This window comes from Apium graveolens, chromosome 7 (genome assembly GCF_009905375.1).
Source record: "Apium graveolens cultivar Ventura chromosome 7, ASM990537v1, whole genome shotgun sequence".
Lineage (NCBI taxonomy): Eukaryota > Viridiplantae > Streptophyta > Magnoliopsida > Apiales > Apiaceae > Apium > Apium graveolens.
In genome coordinates this window covers 14,345,919-14,373,016 of record NC_133653.1, presented here as the reverse complement: position 1 = coordinate 14,373,016, position 27,098 = coordinate 14,345,919, and the positions used below count along the sequence as shown (strand labels likewise).

General features: G+C 34.5%; 2 protein-coding genes across 2 annotated transcripts; both read left to right on the top strand.

The window, feature by feature from the left end:
- The first annotated feature begins 14,417 nt into the window (after positions 1–14,417).
- LOC141673297 (uncharacterized) lies at positions 14,418–17,847 on the top strand. Its single transcript, XM_074480033.1, has 3 exons — positions 14,418–16,882; positions 16,978–17,083; positions 17,170–17,847. The coding sequence occupies exons 1-3, from the start codon at positions 14,418–14,420 to the stop codon at positions 17,845–17,847; spliced, it is 3,249 nt and encodes a 1,082-aa protein (XP_074336134.1).
- A 1,855-nt stretch (positions 17,848–19,702) lies between these two features.
- LOC141673296 (uncharacterized) lies at positions 19,703–22,128 on the top strand. The gene is made up of 8 exons (XM_074480032.1): positions 19,703–19,912; positions 20,001–20,264; positions 20,372–20,658; positions 20,741–20,911; positions 21,016–21,117; positions 21,216–21,282; positions 21,362–21,460; positions 21,775–22,128. The coding sequence occupies exons 1-8, from the start codon at positions 19,703–19,705 to the stop codon at positions 21,862–21,864; spliced, it is 1,290 nt and encodes a 429-aa protein (XP_074336133.1). The 3' UTR covers positions 21,865–22,128.
- Positions 22,129–27,098: the final 4,970 nt, after the last annotated feature.

The window sequence follows — 27,098 nt, the reverse complement described above, 5'->3', positions numbered from 1 at the left end:
ACATTGCATTGAATTATTTAAATAAAAAATGAAAATCATAGAAAAAATTTCTCACACTCTCACAACTCCTATAGGTAGATACAAAACATCAGATAAGGGTTTGAAATGATAACAATACGTATATGATTTCAGAATCATTTGAACCAAAGACACCCAAAATATCTTGAGCTAGTGATATAAGGCTCTATTTGTTTCCGGAAAATAACTTCGCAAAATATTTTCTAAGAATATATATTTCTAGGAAAATATTTTTCTTGGAAAATAATTTCTCGAAAAATATTTTCCTATAAGATATTTTTTCAGGAAAATGTTTCCACGAAAAGTATTTTACTGGAAAATATATTCTAGTATATGTTTGTTTGGAATATTTTCGGAAAATTATTATCTCAAACTCTTTCGGAATTTTTTTTGCGAAAATCTTTTCTCGAAAAATTTCTCAGAAAATTATTATTCGAGATTTCCCCCGAACAACTTCAAGGGAAAAATTTGCAGAAATTTTTCTCGAGGAAATTTTTTTCGTCCCAAAAACTTTTGGTCTCGGAATTTTCTCGAGAACATTTTTCGGTCCTGAAAAATTACTCAGAAATTTTCGGTCCCGAAATTTTTCCCATCAGGAAAATTTTCTCAAGAAAAGTTTTCGGCATTGAAAATTTTTTCGAAAAATTTTCGGCCACGAAAAATTTATCGGGGAAATATTTCCGGCACAAAAAAATTCTCAGAAATTTTCGGTCCCGACAAATTTTTTTTTGAAAAATTTTTCGGTCCCTAAAAATTCTCGAAAATTACCTTGTTGAAAACTTTTCATTCCTGAAAAAATTTACGTCCCAAAAAGGTTCTCAAAAATATTTCCGAGAATTTTCTCGAGAAAAAATTATCAAAAAATTTCTCGTAAGTTTTCCCATTTTTTATACTGAAATTTATATCATGTGAAAAGTCAGTATCGAAATGAAAAGTTTGTTATTTGCCTATTATAAAAAAATTATGAAAAACGGTTGAAATATGTCTAATCTAGAAAATGTTTTCTGATTTCTAAAAAGTGGAAGTAATTTTTCTGAAAATCATAACTATCCTATTAGAATTTTCTTCCTTAGGAAATTATTTTATTTTTCAAAACGCAAGACAAACACTGAAAAATGTGAAATATAGGAAAATGTGAAAAATAATTTATAGAAAACCAAACAAACGCGCAAAAAGTATATTCGTGTAAAATATTTTACAGAATTCAAACAAATACCGAAAAGTTCAGAAAATACAGCAAACAAACAAAGCCTAAGTATTGGTTTATTTTCCGATATTCAAAAACGTAAATATAATAAATAATATATATTTTTCATAAATCTATTACTATATATTAAATGGTAACAAAAAGGCAAAGATTGCAAAGAAAATGCCTGAAAAAATATAATTTTACCCCTATACATCAAGAAAATACAAAATAACACCATTTCACAATTTATTGAAAAAATAGATGAAATTATGTTATTTTCGAGGATCGTAAGTTCCACCCACAAACTTATGCATATCCATTGTACTACATTCCGTTTAAAATTTATTTTATAAATCTTATTAGATAACTCACAACGACTGCTCTTGTCATATTTTATTTTTTAATTATAATTTTGTAGTAAATGAAATTATGATTTATATTATTTATATAACTGGTTCTCGTAGTTTTTTGGTATATTCATCTTTATAATTTTTTATCATACTTGTATTTTTATGATTGAATATCAATTATTTTATTAATTGTTATACCTTATATTTTTATGCGACATTACATCTTCTCTTGTATTTTATTTGAATTAACCAAGATACATAAAACATAATTTAAAATTTATGTGAAATTACGATTCTAAAATGAGTCACTTTAATGGTTGTGAAGTTACAAATTTGTCCTTTTATTTTAAAATTTTACAACAATACCCCCGCTATATATTTTTGCTAAAAATAGACAGAAGTAGTGTAAATACAAAAAATCGAAACCCAAACCTTCTATTGAGGAATTGTGTTGTACAAGATATGTTTGTACTATAACAAGACTAAGTCAAATTGACAGCCCTAAGAATTAGTTGTATGATAATATAAATTTGTATTTTGTACTGTATTACTTGAGTTTGTAAAAATGTCAAAGATTAGACTGGAGTATTTTTCTGTAAACAGTCTCAAGCCTAATAATAAACGCTGGAAGAAGATCATGCCTCAGAGAAATTGTGAAGAAGCCTGGAGTTGAATAAATTTGTTTTGGGAAAAATATTCTAAGTCAAGATATCTACAAGTCACAGATCAAGTCATATAGAGAGGTCATTCGAGAACTCTAGAATGACTTATCGAGAAGTCTCAGAGATATCGATAAGCCAAATGAAGACATGAAGATTGGAGATATCGACAAGTCATTTCTGCATTAGATAACTCAGAGATATCGACAAGCCAAATGAAGACATGAAGATTGGAGATATCGACAAGTCAAATTCTCATTAGAGATCTCAGAGATATCGACAAGTCAAAATAATTATAGAGACCTCAGAGATATCGACAAATCATTTCTACATGTACAAATTTGGAGACCTCAACAAACCAAGTTTACTTTTAGAGAACTCAGAGACCTCGACAAGTCAAAACACTTATAGAGAACTAAGAGATTTCGATAAGCCATTATACTTATCGAGATGTCAGTTCTTTATAGTTCAAACTGGAGATCACGATATAAACCTCAAGTATAGAATGCAAACCAGTTAAAGATCCAAGATTGTCAATCAACAAACAGATCAATCACTGATTTGAATAGTCTATGAAAAGTAGTTTGAAGAGTACAAGATCAAATTCCAAGATTATCTGACAAAGGAAAGTCATAGACATGCACGATTTGCAAATATACACTAATCCAGAAATGGAAAGCTTTAGATTACTTAAAGTAATGTTTAGTACATTCTATTGCATGCTGTGTAAATCTGTGTTTACTAATCTATAAAGCAAACATTAGTCTTTTATTTTTAAGAGTAACAAACAGATCTAGATTTTCTAGTAACTCTCTCAAGAAAAAAGCTGAGTTCTTTATCAACAAAGAACCCAGAAATTGTAGCAAGACATACTTGATTTTAATATAAAATTAAGTGAGTTTTGAAGATACTGTATTTATGTGCATATTTATTAATTCTATTTAAACACTATAACTCTACAAGTTAAACTGCTTTGTTCACTATATCCAAAATAATTTAAAAAGCTTAAATAATCCAAAACACATTCACCCCCCCACCCCCGTGTTGTATTCATTACCTAAAAAGTGGCCTCAGAGCAAAATCTGAAAGCAAACAGATTAAAGATTTTGGAAGAATGAATACACAGAAGTTTAGCAGTATCAAGATCCCTACCTTTGAAAGATCTAACTACACATTATGGAAAAATAATATGATGCTATTTATAAGGATGACCAACCCATTATATGTTCAGATTCTCAAGAATGACCATTTCACCCCCATGGAAAGAGTTGAGGAATCTACAGACGGAGACATGGTCATTCTAGCTCATTATGACCCTAAGGATCCCTCACAGTACACTGAACCTGAAAAGAAGAAAGTCTCTCTAGATAGTGGCTTGTAACTGATTTTAATAAAGTCACTTGACAATGTAATGTACAATAACATTATCAACTGTGACACAACTAAACAGATCTGGGAGAAGATAGAAATTCTATGTGAAGGAATATAGGAAGTTAGGTCAAACCAAAGAAGGATTTTGGTATCTTAGTATAAGGGTTTTATGGCTAAACCAAAGGAATGAATTACTGAAGATTTTGAAAGGTTCAATAAATTGATAAATGACTTGTAACAACATGATAAATATTATAAAGATGACGAGGTTAACCTAACGTTCCTGCTAGCTTTTCCTGACCATCTTGAACAGAAAATATCAGCCATTAAAGAAGGAAGAGATCTAAGCAGAATGACTTTGGAATATCTATATGGAATCTTGAAAACTTATGAACTTGAGATGTTGTAGAGGAAGTCATTGATAGCACACCTTGGACATGTTGTTGATGGTTCCAGTGCTTTGATTGTGTTAGGTCACACAACACTATAGAAGGGGGTTGAATATAGTGTTTATACAATCAAATCGATTTTTCAACACAAGTATGTAACAGTAATAAAGTATATTCAATATAATAAATTTTATTACAATAGAACAGTTGTCCTCTCTCAGTGATGAACAATATCATTAAGAGCTGCTAGGTTACAATGTATAATCTTTCTCGTGAATGATAACACTTATAGTGTTAACCCTAAGCTGTGTTTATATAGTACACAGTTACATGATATCTTCTAATTGATATGGAATATAAGTCTGTCTCCTAAATATATCAATTATATATTATCTTCTACAAGTCTTCTAGTCTTCTAACTCTTCATGCATATCTTCTATTGTTTTAGCCACGATCCTTTCCTGTAAATCAGCTGATTTCCTTATCTGAAGTACCCGCACTTAAGTCCTGATATAAATCCTGACGGCCTTAAGTTCTGATATAAGTTCCGACTTCAGTAAGTCCTGATTTCCAGTAAGTCCTGATATTAAGTTCTGAAACTAAACACAACATATTAGACATGACATCTCAAATAGATCTAACAATCTCCCCCAACTTGTAAATTATGAAAAATATACAAGATAATAGATTTGATGATGTCAAAAACATTTAAGTACAAATATAATGAAAGTTTATTTAGACAACTAACTACAACTTACAGTCCTTGTAGCTTTTACCAATCTTACTGAGTCAATCTGAATCCAAAGTGATTCTTGACAAAGTTTGACATCAGCTTCTCTTCTGCATTCCTCAGGACTTGAGCTAATGTAGCTTTGACTTGCTTCATCTCTTCATCTTGACTTCCAATCTGGTAGATTGCAGTCCTAAGTGCTGAGATGTTATTTCTTTCCAATCCATCACCAAGTTTGATTACTCTTGGATGAGATGAATCTTCATTATAGCACATACATTTCTCTTTCAGGATAACTTCAAGTTTAGCTGAATCCTTCTTCATTGGAATTTCACTTCCATCAACTTCAACTATATTTGGAATGAATTCTGTAACCCTTGATCCATAAATTATTGTTTTATCCCTTATGGTCTTCATTATGAAATTTGACCATCTCCTAGTAATCTCAGATTTTATCTCCAAAATATAATGAAAGAATTAAAGTTCTTTCAGAGATTTGTTCAGCACATCTTGTTAGGTCCCAATGTGTTTGTAGAAGGGGGGTTGAATACAAACTATACCGAATAATCGAATTAAATGCGGAATAAAAAAATGTGAAACAAAATTCAAGTTAAATAAGAATATTATTAAACTTGAAAGGTGTTACAACAACTGTATCGATTACAAGGAATTAATCTCAAATTAATTATCACAAATCTAGAATAAATTCGACATGAACTTTTTCTATTTTTGTAATAAAAAGATTCAAATGCTAAACGCAATTTGAGATTAAGTTCTAGGGATTTTGATCCGCTAGATTGTTACACAAGAACAAGATAAAGATTTCTAGTTGATTGGATTTAACTTTACAATCTAGAAATTGATCTTGAAGTTTTGCAGAGAAGAATAAAATGTTTGCTGCGGCTGCTCTGTTCTTGTTTGTTGACTTGTGTATTTGATGATGATTTCTTTCTGCTGCTTCTGTGTCTTTTTAATTCATTCAACAGAATTGAATTGAACTGGAATGACAATCCTATAGCTGGCAAGACTTTCGGTAGGACAATGGATTGAACTAGCAAGATAATCTGATTGAACTACAATGACTTTCGGTATGACAATCAGTTGAACTAGCAAGACTATCTCCTTCCCAGTAGAACTTTCGGTAGGACAATTGAAATGACTTGGCATGACAATCGGTATGACAATCCTGATTGTCATGCTAGTTCATTTTCAATTGTCTTGCTGATTTAAGACTGTTTTTAATCCAATTTAAATTCTGAAAAATCCTTAATATTAATTCTGAATTAATTAATCAATTAATTCAATTAATAAATAAATTAATCTTTGCAGATATAATTTATTTTCTTAATTAAATTATATGACTTAATTAATTAATAGAGAATTAATACTAATCCTGAGCAGCAACCAATCTTCTGAAAATCACTGAAATTTATGAATCAATTCCACCACTTCAATGTTGACACTCGATGTACTGTCTGGTTCATGAGTGACTAACTTCCGTGACGTTTCTTCATGTCTTGACTTTGATACTTTGATTTTCTTCAGATTAAATCCTTGTAATTAATGATACTCTGACGAGATCTCTATCACTTGATTAATTCCACACTCTTGATTTATATCACTGAGGCATGATCAATTTCTTGAACTTCTTCCAGTGAATTAATTCCTCAAGTCTGTAGATGAACCTTGTTTCTAAATCCTCTGACAGATGTTACTCTGTGAGATCTCTTTTGACGGTAGATCCACTATTTACTTATTACATTCTTATTTGAGTTGAGTTGAATCCTCGAATATACAAATAGGCTATGACATATGACTTACAATCTCCCCCTATTTGTTTGTTAGACAATAACACAGAAATACCTAGAGGATAACTCAACTAATAAATAAGAAAAAGATATAAAAAAGAAATGCAAAGTAAATAGTAGAAAAGTTCTGGACTAGATTTAACATTTTCCAGATTCCAAGTAGATGTTCCTCTAGACTGAACATATCTTCAAGTAGTTCCATCTTCATTTGTACAAATACATTTCCTGTTGAGAAGCCCATATCTCTCTTGCTTCTCCCCCTATGAGAATCAACTGATTAAAGAAGATCACCTTCGTTTACCACCTCTCCCGTACAATAGGATCCGCAGATAAAAGCCAATGGTACTCCCCTTTTGAAAACAGCTTCTTCCCTTACTAGAAAATCACCTTGTGTTTACCACCTCTCCCGTACAATAGGATCCGTAGTTACAAACAACAATGGTGTGGTGTAGTGTACAAGTAGGATCTTTTTCTTACTCCCTGCTATTTCTCCCCCTTAGTTGAGGAATCCTCCAAACTATTACTTAAGCTTTTATCTCCCCCTTAAAGAAGGAATGTATGCCGTCGTCTGAAGGAGTTCTCATATTCACTTGGTTGGAAAAGAAATAACAAGTAGTTTCTCTTTCTTCCTCACTGTGAGTGTGTGATTCTGTTTAGTGTACCTTACATGTGTTTCACTCTTCTCTCCACTCGTGTTTACATTCTTTCTCACAAGTGTATCACTCCTCTCATAGCTCCATATTCCAGCTGTACCTGCAAGGAAAATCACCTTAGCCATCCTTAAGGAGGTCACAGGTGGTGCAATGGGAGTTCGCAAATCCCCATCCTTGTTAAACTCGTCAGATGAATCTGAGTCATAATCTACAAGTTGCTAGTTTCCCTTTTAGGGTTCCAGATTTGAATTCTGGGAAGGTAAACAATGATCCAACGAATTTAGCATAAAGATCAAAGTTCCCTTCTAATGTATGTGAAGACATTTCCTTGTGACTCATCAGGTAATATCTGAATCATTGTCAACAAGTTGCCGATCTGCGCCTATGTCAGATCCACTATCCCCAGATGCATCCAGGGAATTTAAGCCTGGGGAGGTAGACACTGACCACTGACATATGGCTTTTGGATCAGTATCCTCTCCTAACACCTATAAAGGCAATTGGTCCATTAACGAACCTTGAACAATCGAATCTGACCTTAAAATGGTCGAAACTCTTATTTCCGTCAACTCATCCTTTGTGTGTGTAACCTTTCCTTGTGCATTAAGAATTGTTTATATTTGAGGTGGTGACACTACATCGGATACCCTGGCCGACAGGCAAATTTCAATAGACGCACCCTGTTGAGAGAATGAATCTAGTAACTGTTTTTGTGCCTTTTCAACCATTACATCTTTTTGAGAAGATGTATGGGGGTTAGCAGTTGTCTCGGTTTAAATACTACTTATCTATGTAGGAGATATAGCTACTGGGTTGACTACAGAACCTTCCTTATGTGGTGCACTAAGGCACTATCTCCCTCACGCTCATTCATACTACATTTAGTGGTAAGAGAGTGTTGGTTGGTTCTGTTTTTGTGTTTGTCTTTACAGTCTGGGATAGACGTTGTGGGTTTTCAACATCATGACTGTCAATGAAAGAAAGTCATTGGAGACTGAACATGTAACACATAACATATGGTAATAGAGAGAAAATGATTTACAATAGTGATTTCAAAATATTTTACATGAAATAAGAAATCACTAATGTAGAAAGAAGTTTGATTTTGTTTTTCAATATGAATGAGTTTTTGATAAAACATTGATCACTTAGGGTAAAGTCTAAGTAATTCTCATTCATGTCAAAAGCTTACAAATATCTGCAACATAATGTTAACAACATATCATTGACCGATACTTGTCAAGTACTTTAGATACTAATTGTTATGTTGCATAATATTTAAAATAAAATAAAAATAAAATAATAAAAATAAAAAAAATAATACAATACAAATAATAATAATAAAAACAAATATCAATGAATTAAATACCAAATATCTATCAACAAGATATCAGCATTCAATTTCATATATCATACAATATTTACAATTACAAAAAAAAAATACAAATAAAAACTTATATAAATATAGCAAAAATATAGAAACTATTTACAAGTTCAAGATAACATTACCAGCTTGCAAACAGCCATATCCCTCGGATAAACCTTTGCTGTTATCCCCAAAGGTAACCAGGGGGCCAGCTTTCTCAATCCACATTTGATAGCAGGGCTCTATCTCCGGTCATATGTCTTGATGATCCACTGTCGAGAATCCACACTCCCGGTTTCACCTGTTTTAATGCCCTGCAACACAAATGGATTAACCCTTCTTCGGAACCCAAACTTGGTTGGGCCCGACATACTTGTAGAACTGTCCTTTGTCAGGAAAAACAACATTTTTAATTTTAATGGTCTCAACTTTCTCAATGACTGAACATTTGACCTTGTAAACAGCCTTAACAAATTTTTGTTTAAGCTTAGGCACAAATGTCTCCTTTCTAGCCTTAGAAGGACTAGCAGTCTTAGACCTATCATGCTTCTTGTTATTCACATGCTGACGAGGAGTAGTCTTATCATTAGAAACATGCTTACCATTAAAATAAGCATACATCATATTAAAAGCACAAGACATACAATTAGAAACACCACATGTTTTATGAGAGATATTAACAGCAGGCAATTTATGCATGGTAGACATGGCATTTTTGTTATCCAACTCATGTGTGTCTGAGTTAGTCTCAGTTGCTTTCACAACTTTGACTGGAACTTTCGACACACTTGACTTGGAAACAACCTTCTCATTAGCATGATCTTCAGCACGTATTTCTTCCTGAATAACAGAAGAGGTCGCATCAAATGGTTCAACAATTGATGGTTTATAGAGGGGTTCATCAACACCCTTAAGCACATGTGGTACTTCCCTCCCTTTAGCACAGACACGAGGAGGGGAGTTTATGCCTAATTCTCCAATAGCAGCATTGTAATCATAACCTATTCCAGATGTTTGATTAACAGCTTGCTTACTGTAGAACTCTTTAGCCTTCGAACAAGAATTGAAGTAGGCTCTAACCTTAGTCTCAAGACCGGTGATCTTGTCTTTGAGAATAGTTTCGAGTTTTATGTAACAGTCAACTCTATTCTCTAGAAAAGATACTTGTTCTTTTAATTTGTCTTGATTAATATGCACAAGTCTTAATTCATTGACCTCTTTCTCAAGGTCTTTGATCTGTAAACTTAACTGTTCATTATCACGACGTGCATTATCTAAGTTACCTCTTAGATGATAAACCATTTCAGCATCAGAAAGTTTTACCTCTATTCTTGACGATGAAGCTTTTCCATCAATAGCCATAAGAGCAAGATTTCCTTCATCTTCATCTTCACTGTCAGTATCATCCCAGCTTCTTCCCTTTGCCAGATAAGCCCTTTCAGAGTTCTTTCTTACTTTCTTTGGCTTCCTACATTCTGTGGCAAAGTGTCCCAACTCATTGCAGTTATAGCATCTAATGGTGCTCCGATCAACCATCCCTGTTTTGTATCCACCACTGCTGGTGTTAGAGGATGAAGATCCACCTTTCTGGAATTTGTTATAGTTGGACTTGTACTTAAGCTTGGGATTCCTCTTGAATCTAACATGGGAGAATCTCTTGACAATTTGGGCCATTGACTCGTCTTCCAATTGCTCTAGCTCTTCCAAGGAATAAAAATCATCACTTGATTGATTTGTAGTAGGAGGATCATATTCTGCTACTAATATATTTTCCTCAGCCTTGGAACACTGTACCATTCTCTCCAATTGTTGAGATTGCTGTTGTTGTTGACCTTCAGCTACAAGTGCAGTAGATGTGCTGACCATTCTATCCTTCCCGTAGACTTCCTTCTGTTGTATCTGCTCCAACTCATAGGTTTTTAACACTCCATAGAGCCTGTCCAAAGAAATCTCACTCAGATCTCTAGCTTCTCTAATGGCAGTGATTCTATGTTCAAGATGAGTTGGCAGTGTTAAAAGGAACTTTTTGTTGACCTCCCTGATTGAATAAAATTTTCCATTGATGTTCAGGTTGTTGATCAACGCATTGTACCTCTCAAACACTTCAGTAATTCCTTCTCCTGGATTTGATTTAAAATGTTCATACTCAGAGGTTAGGATCTCCAACTTGTTCTCCCTAACTTCCTCTGTGCCTTCATTGATCACCTCAATAGTTTCCCACATGTGTTTGGAATTTTTACAGTTCATCACATGTCTGTTCATCAAGGGATCAAGGGAATCAATTAAAATTAATTGAAGGCTGGCATCCAAGGAGGCTTCTTCCTTTTCATCAGGAGTAAAATCTTCAGGATCTTTAGGATAGGTTCTGGCTTTGGTGATCACAACATCATCTACTATCACCTCCGGTTCAATAACCATCGGAGTTTTTATCCCCTTCTTTAACAAGTTTGTATATTTGGGATTTGCCACTTATAAAAACAAGAGCATCTTCTTCTTCCACATAATATAATTCTCTTTATCAAATTGTGGAATTTTAACGGTTCCAACTTTTTGTGAAGTCATTATGAATTTTTGAATGAATAAAAATTCAAGGAGTTGAAAAATCACAAAAGTCTAGGATCTTGATTTGTTCGTTAATCAGAAGGCTCTGATACCAATTGTTAGGTCCCAATGTGTTTGTAGAAGGGGGGTTGAATACAAACTATACCGAATAATCGAATTAAATGCGGAATAAAAAAATGTGAAACAAAATTCAAGTTAAATAAGAATATTATTAAACTTGAAAGGTGTTACAACAACTGTATCGATTACAAGGAATTAATCTCAAATTAATTATCACAAATCTAGAATAAATTCGACATGAACTTTTTCTATTTTTGTAATAAAAAGATTCAAATGCTAAACGCAATTTGAGATTAAGTTCTAGGGATTTTGATCCGCTAGATTGTTACACAAGAACAAGATAAAGATTTCTAGTTGATTGGATTTAACTTTACAATCTAGAAATTGATCTTGAAGTTTTGCAGAGAAGAATAAAATGTTTGCTGCGGCTGCTCTATTCTTGTTTGTTGACTTGTGTATTTGATGATGATTTCTTTCTGCTGCTTATGTGTCTTTTTAATTCATTCAACAGAATTGAATTGAACTGGAATGACAATCCTATAGCTGGCAAGACTTTCGGTAGGACAATGGATTGAACTAGCAAGACAATCTGATTGAACTACAATGACTTTCGGTATGACAATCAGTTGAACTAGCAAGACTATCTCCTTCCCAGTAGAACTTTCGGTAGGACAATTGAAATGACTTGGCATGACAATCGGTATGACAATCCTGATTGTCATGCTAGTTCATTTTCAATTGTCTTGCTGATTTAAGACTGTTTTTAATCCAATTTAAATTCTGAAAAATCCTTAATATTAATTCTGAATTAATTAATCAATTAATTCAATTAATAAATAAATTAATCTTTGCAGATATAATTTATTTTCTTAATTAAATTATATGACTTAATTAATTAATAGAGAATTAATACTAATCCTGAGCAGCAACCAATCTTCTGAAAATCACTGAAAATTATGAATCAATTCCACCACTTCAATGTTGACACTCGATGTACTGTCTGGTTCATGAGTGACTAACTTCCGTGACGTTTCTTCATGTCTTGACTTTGATACTTTGATTTTCTTCAGATTAAATCCTTGTAATTAATGATACTCTGACGAGATCTCTGTCACTTGATTAAATCCACGCTCTTGATTTATATCACTGAGGCATGATCAATTTCTTGAACTTCTTCCAGTGAATTAATTCCTCAAGTCTGTAGATGAACCTTGTTTCTGAATCCTCTGACAGATGTTACTCTGTGAGATCTCTTTTGACGGTAGATCCACTATTTACTTATTACATTCTTATTTGAGTTGAGTTGAATCCTCGAATATACAAATAGGCTATGACATATGACTTACACATCTGATTCTGACATTCTATATGTTCTTCCATCTTCAAGAAACAGAATCAGCTTTTCTTTGACATTATTTTTATCATGAGCATCCAGTACCACTTGAACATATATAACATTGTCAAGGTGTTTCTGTGTAACTTCTTCAAGAGGTTTGTCAGTCAATAAAAATGGATCTCTAGTAAGTACTTCAACTCCTGTCATGATTTTGGCTTCTTTAGAACCTAATCCAGCTCTGTCTCTTACTTCTCTAGCTTTCAATCCAATAGTCATGAAATCAGATAATACACTACTAGAAATAGTAGATACGACATCGGTCCTTAGACATCGGCATGTAATGCACCCGATGTTAAAATGCAGTTTAACATCGGTTTTGTAAAAAGCGATGTTGAATACGCATATTGACATCGGTTTCACTTAGTAGCCGTTGTCTATCTTCAGAAATTAAAAAGGCCACAAATTTGTTTTTAACTTTGACATCAGTTCATTTTGTTAACCGTTGTCTATGGCCTTTTAAAAAAATAAAAATTACTTAACTCCCCCCGGTTTTCAGTACACTTTCCCCCCTTTAGTTTTAACAAAACATATTTTCCCCCCTTTCCAAAAAACCTCCCGCGAGCCTCTCATCTCTCCCCGACCCTTGCCTCTCTCGTCTCTCTCATCTCTCCCCTCCTTCTCTCTTAGTCTTCTTACCTTTCTTCTCTCTTCTTACCTTAGTCTCTGTTAACCGTCTCTTCTCTCTTTTCTCTGAAACCCTAATTTTAGCCCCAATTCTAATTCAAGATTTGGAGCTTCAAATTAGAGCAAATTAAACTTGAAATTGAGCTAGTATCTGGAGGTTGGAGCTAGTATTTGGAGGTAGACAACATTTGGAGGTTGGAGCACTGAGGGTTTAGAACATTGGGGTTTCGGAACATTGAAAGCATCCGGAGGTATATTCTTCTTTACTTCTTTACTGTTTATCTCCCTCATTTTTATGTTTAATATCTTCTTTGTGCATGTAAATGTTTTATGTTTATCTTCTTTTCTTCTTTACTATTTTTCTTCTTTGTGCATGTAAATGTTTTATGTTTTTGGGGGTTTTATGTTTGTTTCTTTTTGGGGGTTTTATGTCCTGTTTTTGGGAATTTTATGTCATGTTAAATATTTTAGGTACACTGATGTAAATCAATGTTTTAGGTACATTGATGTAAATGTAAATGTTTCTGTTCTGTTTTTAATTATGTGTTTTCTGGGGGTTGTTCATACATATTAGTGTGTTTTGGGGGGGTTTTTGGGGCTGCATTTGAACAGGTCTCAAATATGAACAAGTCTCTGCATTTCTTGTTTTGTATGATAGTCATTTCTCTGATATGAACAAGTCTCTGCATTCCTGATATGAACTATCTGTTACTTGTGTTATATTATAGTAATTGTTTTGTATAATTATCCTTCTCACAGATACAAGAAACAGATAATTTTAATTTATTTATTTATGGGCTGAATTTGTTTCAATACTCAAGTTCTCACTGAGTTTTATTTATGTGAAGGAAATTTAACAATTGTCTGGGCTGTGAATGTTGGAATTATTGGTTTTTAATTATGTGATATTTTCAAATATCTTGGTTTAATTTGTTTTAATTATCTTGGTTTAATTTAGTCTAGTTTATAAATTTAGTCTAGTTTTGTAATTAATTGGGTATATGTATAGGATCTTAGAGTAATGAATTAGTACTATAAATTATTAGGATATCAAGGTATTTACTCCTTTCTAAGTTTATATAATTAATCCCTACAGTAACCAACACAAATTTGATATGCCTTTTATTAAATAATTATAAATAGGTATGTGTTGGATTTTTAATATTTATAGTGGCTATCAGGTAGGGAAATTTGATGGATAAGACATGGATTTTGCAAGATAGGGATTCTTTAGCATTTGAAATGGGGGTGGAAAACTTCTTGATATATGCTGAAGAAAATTCTGAAGATCGTAACAAAATTCCTTGCCCTTGTGGACGATGCGCCAATTTTAAAAAATTCTCTATAAAAACAATCAGGGGCCATATCTATGACAATGGCTTTTGTCTAGGTTATGTGCATTGGGTTTGGCACGGGGAGACTGCTTCTACGGGTCCTAAATCTTCAAGTGCAAGTTGTCCACCTGAAGAGCAAGCTCCAGACCCACCTCCTGAGCAAGCCTCTGATGAAGCGTCAGAGCAAGATCAGGAGCATGTCGCTGCTTCGGAAACTGTTGATGTTTGTGAAGCGGCATATAACTCGAGTCAATATGATAATGATTCATATCAATTTAGGAGGTTCGTAGCCGATGCTGAGCAACCTCTATATGAGGGTAGTGACTGTACTAAGTTAGAGTCGATGTTGAAGTTGCATAACTGGGAATCTAGGTTTGGTATTACCGATAGTGCCTTCACTGACCTCTTTTCTTCTGTTGGGTCTCTACTTCCCAAAGATAATGTGTTACCTAGTAATGCATATGAAGCAAAAAAAACCCTCTCCAATTTAGGTCTAGAGTATATAAAGTTCCATTCATGTCCGAATGACTGTGTACTGTACAGAGGTGTACATGCTGATGCAACCAAGTGTCCTAAGTGTCGACTTTTTCGGTGGAAGTTGACAAAGAAAGGTGAAGAGAGGATTAATCTTCCAGCCAAAGTCATGTGGTATTTTCCAATAATTCCTAGATTTAAACGTATGTTTAAATCTCCTTCCACCGCTAAACTAATGTGTTGGCATGCGCAACAGCGGACACAAGATGGTAAAATGCGACATTCAGCCGACTCTCCATCTTGGAAAAATATAGATTATAGGTGGCCATCCTTTGGTAGCGAACCGAGAAACCTTCACTTGGCTTTATCGGCGGATGGTGTAAACCCGCACAATAATGGCCTATCTAATAGATATAGTTGCTGGCCAGTCATATTGGTGACTTACAATCTTCCTCCCTGGTTATGTATGAAAAGAAAATTTATGATGTTGTCGATATTGGTCCCTGGCCCGCATGAGCCTGGTAATAACATCGACATCTACTTACAACCGATGATTGATGATTTAAAAAAGCTTTGGAAGGAAGGGGAACCAAATATGTATGACGCGTATAACAAATCATTTTTCACTTTAAAAGCAGTTTTAATGTGGACGATAAATGACTTCCCTGCTTACGCAAATTTATCTGGCTGCGTTAATAAGGGTTATAAGTGTTGTCCAGTTTGTGGAGATGACACCGTAGCTAAATTTTTGACTCATAGTAGGAAAATGTGCTACCAAGGGCATCGTCGATATTTGCCTCTACATCATCCTTATAGAAGGCAGAAGGCTGCTTTTAATGGACAACAAGAGTTTGGGCAGCCGCGTCGAACCCTATCCGGAGAAGAAGTGTTAGCAGAGCAAGAACAAATCAAATTTGAATTTGGGAAGAAAATGAAGAAGGCAAAGAAGGTTGAAAGTCCATGGAAGAAAAAGTCAGTATTTTTCGAGTTAGAATACTGGAAATTTCACCATGTTAGGCACTGTATTGATGTCATGCATGTCGAGAAGAATGTATGTGATAGTCTGATTGGCACATTACTAAATATGCGCCATAAGATAAAGGATAGTGCGGCAACCCGTCGTGATATGATGGAAATGGGTGTTAGATCTGATTTGGCTCCCCAAGTAGGAGTAAAGAAAACCTATTTGCCTCCTTCTCCCTTTACTTTGTCAAAGGCAGAAAAAAGGACTTTCTTGTCATCATTAATGTCGATGAAACTTCCATACGGACATGCATCGAACATAAAAAATTGTGTTTCCATGCCTGATTTGAATATTTACGGGCTGAAATCACATGATTGCCACATTCTTCTCCAACAATTACTCTCGGTTGCAATACGCTCCGTTCTTCCGAAGCATGTTAGGGTCACAATTATTAGATTGTGTTTCTTTTTTAATGCTTTGTGCAACAAAGTAGTAGACGTGTCAAAACTGGATAAGCTGCAGTCAGATGTTATACTAACCTTGTGCGATCTAGAAAAGGTTTTCCATGCGTCATTTTTTGATGTAATGGTACATATAGTAGTCCACTTGGTCCAGGAACTACGCTTATGTGGACCAGTATTTTATAGGTGGATGTATGCGTTTGAACGGTTTAATAAAGTACTAAAGAGTTATGTTCAAAACCGTTATTATCCCGAAGGTTATATGGCAGAGAGTTACCTTGGAGAAGAGTCCGTAGAATTCTGCACCGAGTTTCTTAGTCAGAATTACTCCACTGCCGGTCTTCCAAAGGACCAAGATAATAAGATATCAGGTCCATTATCCGCTGTGATAATAAAATCAGTGGAAGAGAAGGAGCGAGATGAAGCACATCTACATGTCCTTCTAAACAACGCTGAAGTGTTTCCATATATTATGTGAGTTTATGCAGTTTGTTGTTTTCAATTCCTCATTATCCAGTAATTAGTCTTGTAATGTGTCTTTAATATATCATTCCATATGCATTTTTCAGAATGCATAAGGAATATCTTGAAGAAATTCACCGAGGGAAAAGGAAAAGCTTACATTGGCTCATGAGAGAGCACAATCGGCTCTTTGCTGATTGGTTTCAAAACAAAGTCAGTGTTGTATTAGGTTCTTTCATCTGTAGTGTAATGACGACTATTAGCTATTTAGGATTTAAAATTTTTAATCATATCTGTAGGTGAATGATGAACTAAGGGAGAACAACAAAGGTGTTTCAGATACGATAAGATGGCTCGCTGCCAAGCCATCATTTTTAGGACTAACTTATCAAGGTTATCTAGTGAATGGAGTGCGATATTTTACAAAGGAACGAGATGACATACGCGTTGTTCAAAATAGTGGGGTGTCTGTCATTGCTAAAGCGGTCCAGGTTTCTAGTGCCAAGGACTTGAACCCCGTAGAAAGTGATTTGACATTTTACGGTATCATACAAGAGATATGGGAATTAGACTACCATGCATTCAAAGCTCCCTTGTTCATGTGTAAATGGGCAAGTAATGATAAAGGAATAAGGGTTGATGATCTTGGGTTCACACTTGTGGATTTTAGTCGACAAGGTCACAAAAAAGATAAATATGTTTCTGTTGACCAAGTCAAGCAAGTGTTTTACCTTGAAGATCCCGTTGATGCTACCTGGTCTATTGTTCTGTCCTCCACAACTCGAGACTACCAAGAATTGTATAATGAAGATGACTTAGGAGACACGATCATGGAACATCCCCCATTCTGTACTGAAATCCCCGCAACTGATGTCACTACTGATGATGTCGCTCATACTGCTAGACCTAATGTTGAGGGAATTTGGATTAAAAATACTGCTACTAAAACTCCTGCACCTAATGTCGTTACTGACTGATGATGTAGCTTTATGTAAAATATATATCTAAATGGGAATTTGAATGACTGAATGAACCATATATATTTGCCTTTAATTGTGTTATAATGTGTAAAATATATTGTTAATTTTTTTTCTTTTGTTTTGCATTTTTATAATCATATAAGTAGTTCATCCATAATTACTGATTGATGGCATTATTTTTTCTTTAATTATTTTGCATTATTTAATTGTACTTCTATAAAATACTTTAGAGTTATTTCGGATGTGATTAATTACTGATTGCAGTTTAGGTAAATTATTGTTCTTGTATAGTTGTATTCGTACTTGCTGATTTTACAATTTATTATTTATGCTTGACTGTAATTAATGACGGACTGAAAATATATTGTTCAACTGATGGCTTTATTATTCAATTTAATGCAGACTAAGGGAGCAAAATGGCAAAGAAGCAAAAAGCCAAGAAAGTAATTTTCGAAGAAAATGACAGGAAGAATAACTCTGAAAAGGTTGATGATGAGATTGTTCCTGATGTCAAAACTTCAGAGACTTGTAATGAAAAGTTGGTTCAAGTCCCTCCACAATATCAAACTCAAAGTAGTTGTGAAGAAACGATGACCACTTCTGAATCTGCAAAAAAAAGGCTAGGAGGTGCGCGTGGTGTTTCAGCTCTTCACAAAGTAGTGGTGAAGAAAGCTCGGGGAAAGAAATTTAAAGTTAGATACAATGATTTTGGAGTTCCCATCAGAAATACCAGGCATACTTTATAGTCTTACATAGGAATGCTCGCAAGGACAATGATTCCAATCGACACTGAAAACTGGCCAAAAGTGGATTGTGATCTAAAAGCAAAATTATGGGATGATGTCCAGGTAAATTATATCACTTGTTGACTTCTTCATTTTATTTAAATTGTGACTGTAAATTATATGGCTAATTTATATTATGTGGCTCTTTAGGACACATTCAAAATTGCCCCAGAAAGTGAGAAGCTTGTGCTACAATCGGCAGGTGAAAAATGGAGGCAGTTTAAAGCTGATTTAACTGCAAAATATGTGATGCCATTTATTGGAAAAAAGAAGAAATTGATGAAGCCTCCGAAGAAGTATGCGTTTGTTGGTAAAGAACCTTGGAAGAAATTTGTTGCAGAGAGGACGAGCCCCAAATGGCTGGTATGAATATATTCTACTAATAAAATATACATGATTGCCATTTTACTTGCTAAATGATTAAATAGATTTTGGTTAAATAATATTTATTAATTTTTACTAATTTATTTTGGTGCAGGAACAACGTAAGTTACAGAGCAATAGAGTGGGTAAACGGAAATATCATCACCGCTTGTCAAGGAAGGGGTATATTGGTTTGCGAGAAGAAGAAGTAAGAACCATATCTATTTGGCTTTGCAATTCTAAGTTTTAAGGGAGTTTAAACATTTTCTCTTTTTTAACAGATAAAGAAAGGGAACTTAAAGTGGAAAGAGAAACCTGATCGTGCAATTTTTTGGTGGAAGGCTAGGATGCCAAAGAATCCTGATGAGCTTACTGAAGAGCAAGCGGAAATAAATGCGAGAATTGTAAGTGATATTTTTAATACTGCATTCCCTTCAAAGATAATTGCATCATAAATAATGCACTAATTGTTTGTATTTATTTTACAGGCTGAGTTACTTGAAATGAAGGAGAAGGGTGAATTTGTTCCACATGGAACAGAAGATGTGTTGACTACGGCACTTCAGACTCCTGAGCACGCAGGAAGGGTTCGAGGGGTTGGCGGCTTTGTCACTCCAACAGCATTCTTCAATTTGCCGAAAGCGAAAAAGACTAAAATTACCAAGGCAGAGTTGTTGGATCAGTTGGAAAGAAATCAGCGGGAGATGGCTGAACTTAAGGCCTTGGTTAATGCTTCGAATGGTCACTCTCCTATGTTCTCTGACAAATCAAGTTATCAATTACCTGTTAATAAAGAGGGAGCTGCTGATAAGCGGAATGTTGGAGTTGCTGTTAAACCGCTGAGTGCCAAACAGTTGTTGGTAAATGATGAAGACTTTGTTGGTTTTGACCCCTCTCCTCCGAGCGGAAAGAAGGTAAAATATTATTAAGATCTACTAGATATATGCCTACAGACTTGGGATTTATGCAATAAAATTAAATTGATCCCTCACTATAATGTAGGGTCCACAGTCATGTGAGCTTGCACTGGATTGCATAGAGAACAAGGTTGCTTTTGGAACAGTTTTTGATGATCACGAAGAGATGAATGTTTCAGTACACGGAGTGCCTCTAAAGCCCGGACATGTTCGTGTGTCGGTTGACGGACACATCCAGCCAGAGGCGTCGGTTCCAGTGCCCATACCTGGTGAAATTGAGGTTGTACGCCAAGCAGTTGGCTCTCACGTAGCATGGCCTCGTGAATTGATCATCTACCCAACTGTGGCGGTATGTTATATAAAAATTATGTCAATATACTCTGAATTGATTGTTGCATTCTATAGTAGTTATGTCAATAATAACCGATTATTCTTATTTTATTTAATTCTGTGTAGAAAAAGAAAAAGGAAGTGTTGCAGGGGCAGTCTAAGCGGAAAGATGAGTTGCAGAAACTTCAAGATGATTATAGAAAAATGAAGCTAAACAAGAATGTGCCAAAGCAGTACAAGGTGTTATACAAACATGCTGCAGTCTTCATGAAAGCCACTGGGGAGTCAATACCAATTCCGTGTGATTCGGACGTGTTTGGGACTGAGAAAATAATTTATATATTGCATGAAAATGTGAAAGCATTGTTGGAGTTCGATATGATTGGCCAAGCTGCAATATCTGCTTATATGGCGTAAGTTAATTTTTTATCGTTACATATTCAATATTCATGTTTTATACGGATATTATAAGTAATGTAATTCACTCCCTGGTAGGCTCTTGCAAAGACTGATTAAGATTGAGAGGAAGAATGATGATGTGGTCTTATATGGATTTTTCGATCCAGGAGCTACATTTACGTTGAACAAATCTTTTCATTCTTATTTTGTTAATCGGTTGAAAGAGAGTAGTCCCTATCGCATGTACTTCATGCCACATAATCATAAGTAAGTATTTTTAATTTAGACATGCTTTTACAAATTAATATATTTAGGTAGTTTTTTTAAAATTTCTGACTTGTGTTTTTCTTTTTTCTTTTTTATAAACATAGTTGCCACTGGATTTTGGTTGTAATTTGGGATGGCGACATTTATATTCTGAACCCTCTGCCACATCCAACACATTTTGATGAGTTGGAAAAATCATTAACAGAGTAATATATTTCTGTTAATTACTATATATAAATATATATAGTAAATATTCTCCCTTTTAAAAAATAATCATGTATATTATTGTTGTTCTGCAATGTAGAGCGATGAAATCCTACAATGCTCAAACTGGAAGGGGAAATAAAGCTCCTCAGATAAAGAATCTTCTTGTAAGTTTTTTGTATTTTTTTTATCACTTTGTAATTTTAATTTATTTCTGGTGCTAATTCAGATTTTATATTATAACAGGGATCTCCCAAACAACCAGGAGGGGTTGAATGTGGCTATGTTATAATGCGATACATGAAAGATATCATTGCTGATAAGGAGCTATCTTTTACTACCAAGGTATATATGCAAATCATTTCCGATAGATGGCATGTAGAATTTTTTTTGTGTAGTTTTTCAGGACAGATAAATATGAGTGCCATTTTTATTATCAGTTTTTATTATTAGTGATTTCCAGATGGATCTTGTTTTTATTAGTGATAAGGAACTATCTGGTATATAGTTTTGGATTAACGAAGAAAATTACGGTTAAATATAGAAAAGGTCCTCTTCTGGTTAAATTATAAATAGTTGGTTCTGTTTATTTTTAATTATACATATGGCAATTCTGGTTAATAATATTCTGGTTGCTAATTTTTACGTGTGTTTTATAGTGGGCAACCAAAACTCGAAAGTCCTACACAAGGCAGGAGCTGGATGAGGTGCGGATGGAGGTGCTTGAATTTATCCAAGACAAGATGTAAAAATGACAAGTATCTATATATATAGCTTTCCTCTGAACTATGTGAATTGATATTGTGTTTGTTGGTGGTTGGTGGTTAATTAAGGGATGTTTGGTGACAATTACATCCATCATTCTGATTTATGTTTGGAATTGTCGAAATTTGACAAGTGGTACATATTAACTAGTCAAACATGTTTAGAATGTTGGATGTAATAACTAGAGAATTTGGGTTTTATTGTTTTTAGTTGGGATGTTTATTTTAGACTTGGAATGTAATGTCCGAATTGAGCTATTGTTGGATTGAATGTTAGTAAATTTGGTATCAATGTATACCTCTATATTTTTACAAATTTGGTTGGATGTATTGCATATTGTTGGTATTTTTCTGGTTGAAAATGCAATTGGTTCCCTGGGCTATTAATAGTACCAGGATGGCATATGCAATTTACAGTACATATATTAACATCAGAATGGTAATTTAAAACCGATGTAAAAATGAACAAAAGACATCAGGTGAAACAATATTAAAAGAAAAAGAACTACAAAAACCAATGACAAATAGTCATTTGACATCGGTTCTGTAAAAAAATCAATGTATTTTAAGCCAAATAACATCAAATTTTCAATAGCTGATGTCTTAAATTTTACAATATTAAAGATTAAACATCGGTTAGAAAAAAACACTGATGTTAAACAAAAGAATTTAACATCACCAAATGAACGAAACCGATGTCTAACCCATTATTTTACATCGGTTGATAAAAGTACCCGATGTCTGATGGACCATTTCACATCGGTCAGACAATATAACCGATGTCTGATCTAGATTTTCACATCGGTTTGTTTGAAAGATTTTTAAAAAAATATCTTTTAGAGCTTGTAGGTTTCATGTTTTAATGGATAATTACCCCATAATATACTCATATTCACCTAGAAATACTGTAATATAAGCTGAAATTTGTTGCAAAGACATCAGAATTATTCTTAAAACCGATGTATAGCACTGTAATAGACATCGGCTGTGAACCGATGTCAAAGCCTGATGACATTTAACATCACACGCGAAGACATCGGTTCAGTTTTTTTTTAACATCGGTTCAGAACGGATGTCTGATCCCATATTTTTAGTAGTGATAGTTGACTTTTCTTAGGATTTGATGGATTAACATTCTTCCATAGAAGTTTTCTCTTATTAGCAACTGTCAATTTGTTCAGATCAACTTGAGCACTGTCAGAGGTTGATGTCTTGATGATTTGATCAGGATTTGTTGTTTCTTCTGTAGCTTGTTGTTCTTCACTTTGAACAACTTGAGCTATGTTAGAGGTTGTCTTAGATTCTTCTATTATCTTCCTTCTTTTCAGAGTTTCAACAGTTTCGTATTCAACAGCTGTATCATCAAAAACTTGAACCATTTTGCACACTGGTTTCATCAGGATATGCAGGATTTGAGGAATCTTCATCTCCTGTGTCTTTGTTGGTTCATCAATCGTTCCTTTCCCTTTTGCCTTGGGATCAATTTCAACTTGTAATCTTGTCTTGGGCTTTGAAGCCTCAGAGCTTTCCCTGATCACAATGCCTTTTGCCTTAGGCCTTGGAGGTTTCTTTGCATCAGAAGCTTTATACTTAATATTTGTCTTCTCAGCTGCAAATCTAGCTTCTTCCTCCTTTAAAGTCTCTAAATCCATTCCAGGATTATGCTTGAGAAATAGTCTTCTAGCAATTTTTTCATCAAGTGTCTAAATCTTGGGATCTTTATAATAGACTGTAGTCTCCCTTCCCTTAAGCTTCAGAGTTTACAAAAACTTATGAGAGACTTTACTTCCTCCTTGAATGAGAATATCAGAACTTGATATCAGACTTTGATCATCAGAACTTGCTTTCATAGTTTGAGCATCTACAACTTCAGATTTTGTCTTTTTCTGTGTAGAAGATTTGTTAGAATCAGAAATTAGTTTCCTTGAAGAAACTTTGCTCCTTTGCCCTTGACCTTGACCCTTGCTAGGGTTTCCCTTGTCATCTTCTTTATCATCCTTCTTCTTCAGTACTTGACTAGTTGAGCATTTGGACTTCACTACCTTCTCCCCCTTTTTGGCATCATCTGGTAGGAGTAAAGATAGAAGAAGTTCTATTGAAGATTGGATTTCATTCAGTTGAGCTTGTTGAGAGGCTTGATTCTGGAGGACCTCAGTCAGTTGGGCCTGTTGCTTTTCTTGAACTTTCTTAATAGCCTCTACTTTCTCATGAATAGGTCTGATAAATTTGTTCTTGTCCAGCTTGATCATCAGGTCAAGCTTATCAGCATTTTCCTGTAGTTTATCAACCTTGGCATAAGTAATGGAGTGTTGACCTTGAAGACTTTAGTACTGAGAGCTGTGACTTTAAGTTGAGCTTTAAAGTCAGAATTTGTCATCAACTCATCAGCTTTAGCAATATGTTCTGACAGAACTTTGGAGCTTGGAATGAAATCAGATTCATTCCACTTCTTGGTCCATTCAACTCCTCTATGAGTTTCTTCCCATGGAACATGAGCATCTTGTTCAACAAACTTTTTAATCAGTGCCTCCTTTCCAAGAGTTTGAGCTGGTGTGTTTACTGGAGCTGACTCTCCAGAACTTGCAAGAAACTCATCATCTCCTGACAACACAAGTGTGTGTGTGGCTGTTGGAGATTCTGGTACAACTTCATCTGTTTTCACATCCAGAATTGGAGTAGTTGGAACTTCAGCATTTAGTGAAGAAACAAATGGAGTTGTCACTTGTCCTTTTGGTGCTTCTAGAAACAGGACAGATGGAATGATCAGCCTATGAAGGTCAATTTCAGGACTTAATCCTGAATCTTCAACTTGAACATTTTCTTTGATAGGAGAGACAGGAGGTGTGATCAATGTGTCATTAACAGTGTTTTTAGATTGAGGTGGATGTGGCAAGGCTTCAATCACTATTGGTCCTGATGAGATCAGAGATTTCTGATCCCCTTCCTCAGCTTCATTAGTATCCTCAGATGGAGGTTGTGCCATATGCCTTCATGCTCTCACTTTCTTTGATCTGGACCTTTATTGTGAAGGTGTTGCATGAGCAGCATCAGAACTTGAAGTTCTTTTCCTTTTTAAGATTTCAGAACCCTCAGCTTCAGTTTCCTCCTGAGAAGTTACCTCTTTCTGAAAAATTTCCTTTTCAGCTTCTACTGTCACAGGTTCTGATGTATGAACCTGGACTTGCTCTTTTTCATCTGATTCATCCCTAAGAATCATCCTTCTTCTCCTTGGTGGAGATTTAGGAACATATTTTGCTCTTGAAGGTTTGGGTCTAGATGTTGTAGCAGATGGTTGTGGTTAAGAAGATTGTACAGGTTGGAAATAAGTTCTGATGGTAGGCTGTGGTTGAGGTTAAGATGATTGAGATGGTTGAGTATTTGTTGTAGGTGCTGATGAAAGTTGAGATTATGCTAGTGCTATATCAGGATATATGGTACTGTATGTGAGAGGATCAGAATTTACTAAGAACTATTTGACTGACTGAGAAATTTGGAGGGGTCTTAGTAAAGCTTTCTTATTATCAGTAGATAATAAGTCTATGAAAGCCCTTTTGTGAAGTTTAAAGGGTTCAATTGTCTCACTAAAGTTTTGAGGTGCATCAGAATAACATAAATTGTATATAAGCTGACAGAATCTAGCAAAATAAACTGTGTTGCTATCTTCTTTCATCCTATCACTTATAAAACCTAGCACAACACTAGCATAATCAAAATGGGCTTGATGAATAAGAGCATACCCAATTTGCTGACTCAGGATTGATATAACATCAAAGTTGGAGCACTTGTTGGCAAAGGCTTTGGTGATGCAATCGAAAAAGAAACTCTACTCCCTCCTGATATGGGGTCTCTTCAATTGTCCCAGCTTGGACAGAGATTTCTCATACCCAAGTTTTGGCATCATCTGTTGAAGAGCTGGCTCCCCAACCTGTAAACTGTAAGTACAGTTTTCTGGAAGATGTAAAGATTGTCGAACAGTTGACAAGGTAACCAAGTGTTCATCTTCTCCTGTTGAAAATATGATGCTTGGGGACCCATTTTCACCACCATCATCATATACTCCTGACCTCCAAAACTCTAGAATTTGCTTTCCTGAGAGAAGCTGTGGTTGGGTCAGAGCATACCCAATTTCACTTCGAGCAAGAAAGTCTTGAATGAAGTGAAGTTCAGAAGGAGCCTCGTCCTTGTTGAGAATAGCCATGTAGTTGTTGGGAACAAACTTGGCTCCATCATATATTAGATCCTTAGGTGCCATATCTGTAAGAAATTAAGTGAAAGTTGTGTGTACGAAAGGTGTTTGATAAAACGCCTGTATGAAAAAGCTTCAGAGAATATTAGAGAGTGAGAGAGAGAATAAGAGAGATTAGAAAATAAAAATAGTAGGTAAAAGATTGTAAAATTTTTTAACTCTCTTATTTATACACTCCACGTGACAACAGTCATTTTTGTGAAGCAGAACATATCTTTTACACCTGGCAGCATGGAAACAGTCAAAAAGTAATGAGTGGGCACGGTAAACGTGCAGTAATTATTGCTCACATGCTGTTACCAAAATAAACACGCAACCCATAAACCAAATGATTATCACTATTTTTATCTCACTTAATTATTTTCTTACAAAATATAACTGTTACAGTAAATACTAAAAATAAGTCAAGTAATTAAATAATGCCACGTAAGCATCAGAGTTTCCATCAGGATTTGCATCAGAACTTGACTATTATCAGAATTTAACGGTCATTAGAATATGGCTTTTTTACTCAAAAAGTGAATGACTGTATCTGTGATTTTTCACACAAATACTGACTGGTTTCTTCAAAGTTTAATCATCAGAACTTTCATCAGAACTTGTCCTCATAATTTATGCAAATAATACTTAACTGTTTGTCAAAAACAACCTAATCACCACAGTAATTTTCATCATTCATATGGAGTGAGAGTGTATGCATTTGCAAATGATTAGATAAAGATTAAAGTCTGATAAACTTCAGTATATATTAAAAATAAGACATAACTAAGAAAAGTGCTTAAAACTGTCTTTAATTTAAAAGTCTACTATAGAATAAATTTATGCAAGAGTCCACCTCAACTGTTTGTGCTCATTTTATGCATCTTTTGACATTCTTTTTACAGTGGCTTCTCATTGTAAATGAGTCACAACTGCTATCAGAATTTATGCTATTATCAGAGTATTTCTCCAGTAATCAGAGAATGTGAAAAGT

Coding starts and splice junctions, on each gene's coding strand:
- LOC141673297 (XM_074480033.1), top strand. CDS start 14,418: ATGGGGGTGGAAAACTTCTTGATATATGCTGAAGAAAATTCTGAAGAT. Junction 16,883..16,977: donor GAAGTGTTTCCATATATTAT/GTGAGTTTATGC, acceptor TGCATTTTTCAG/AATGCATAAGGAATATCTTG. Junction 17,084..17,169: donor CTGATTGGTTTCAAAACAAA/GTCAGTGTTGTA, acceptor TCATATCTGTAG/GTGAATGATGAACTAAGGGA.
- LOC141673296 (XM_074480032.1), top strand. CDS start 19,703: ATGGCTGAACTTAAGGCCTTGGTTAATGCTTCGAATGGTCACTCTCCT. Junction 20,265..20,371: donor TCATCTACCCAACTGTGGCG/GTATGTTATATA, acceptor AATTCTGTGTAG/AAAAAGAAAAAGGAAGTGTT. Junction 21,461..21,774: donor AGCTATCTTTTACTACCAAG/GTATATATGCAA, acceptor TGTGTTTTATAG/TGGGCAACCAAAACTCGAAA.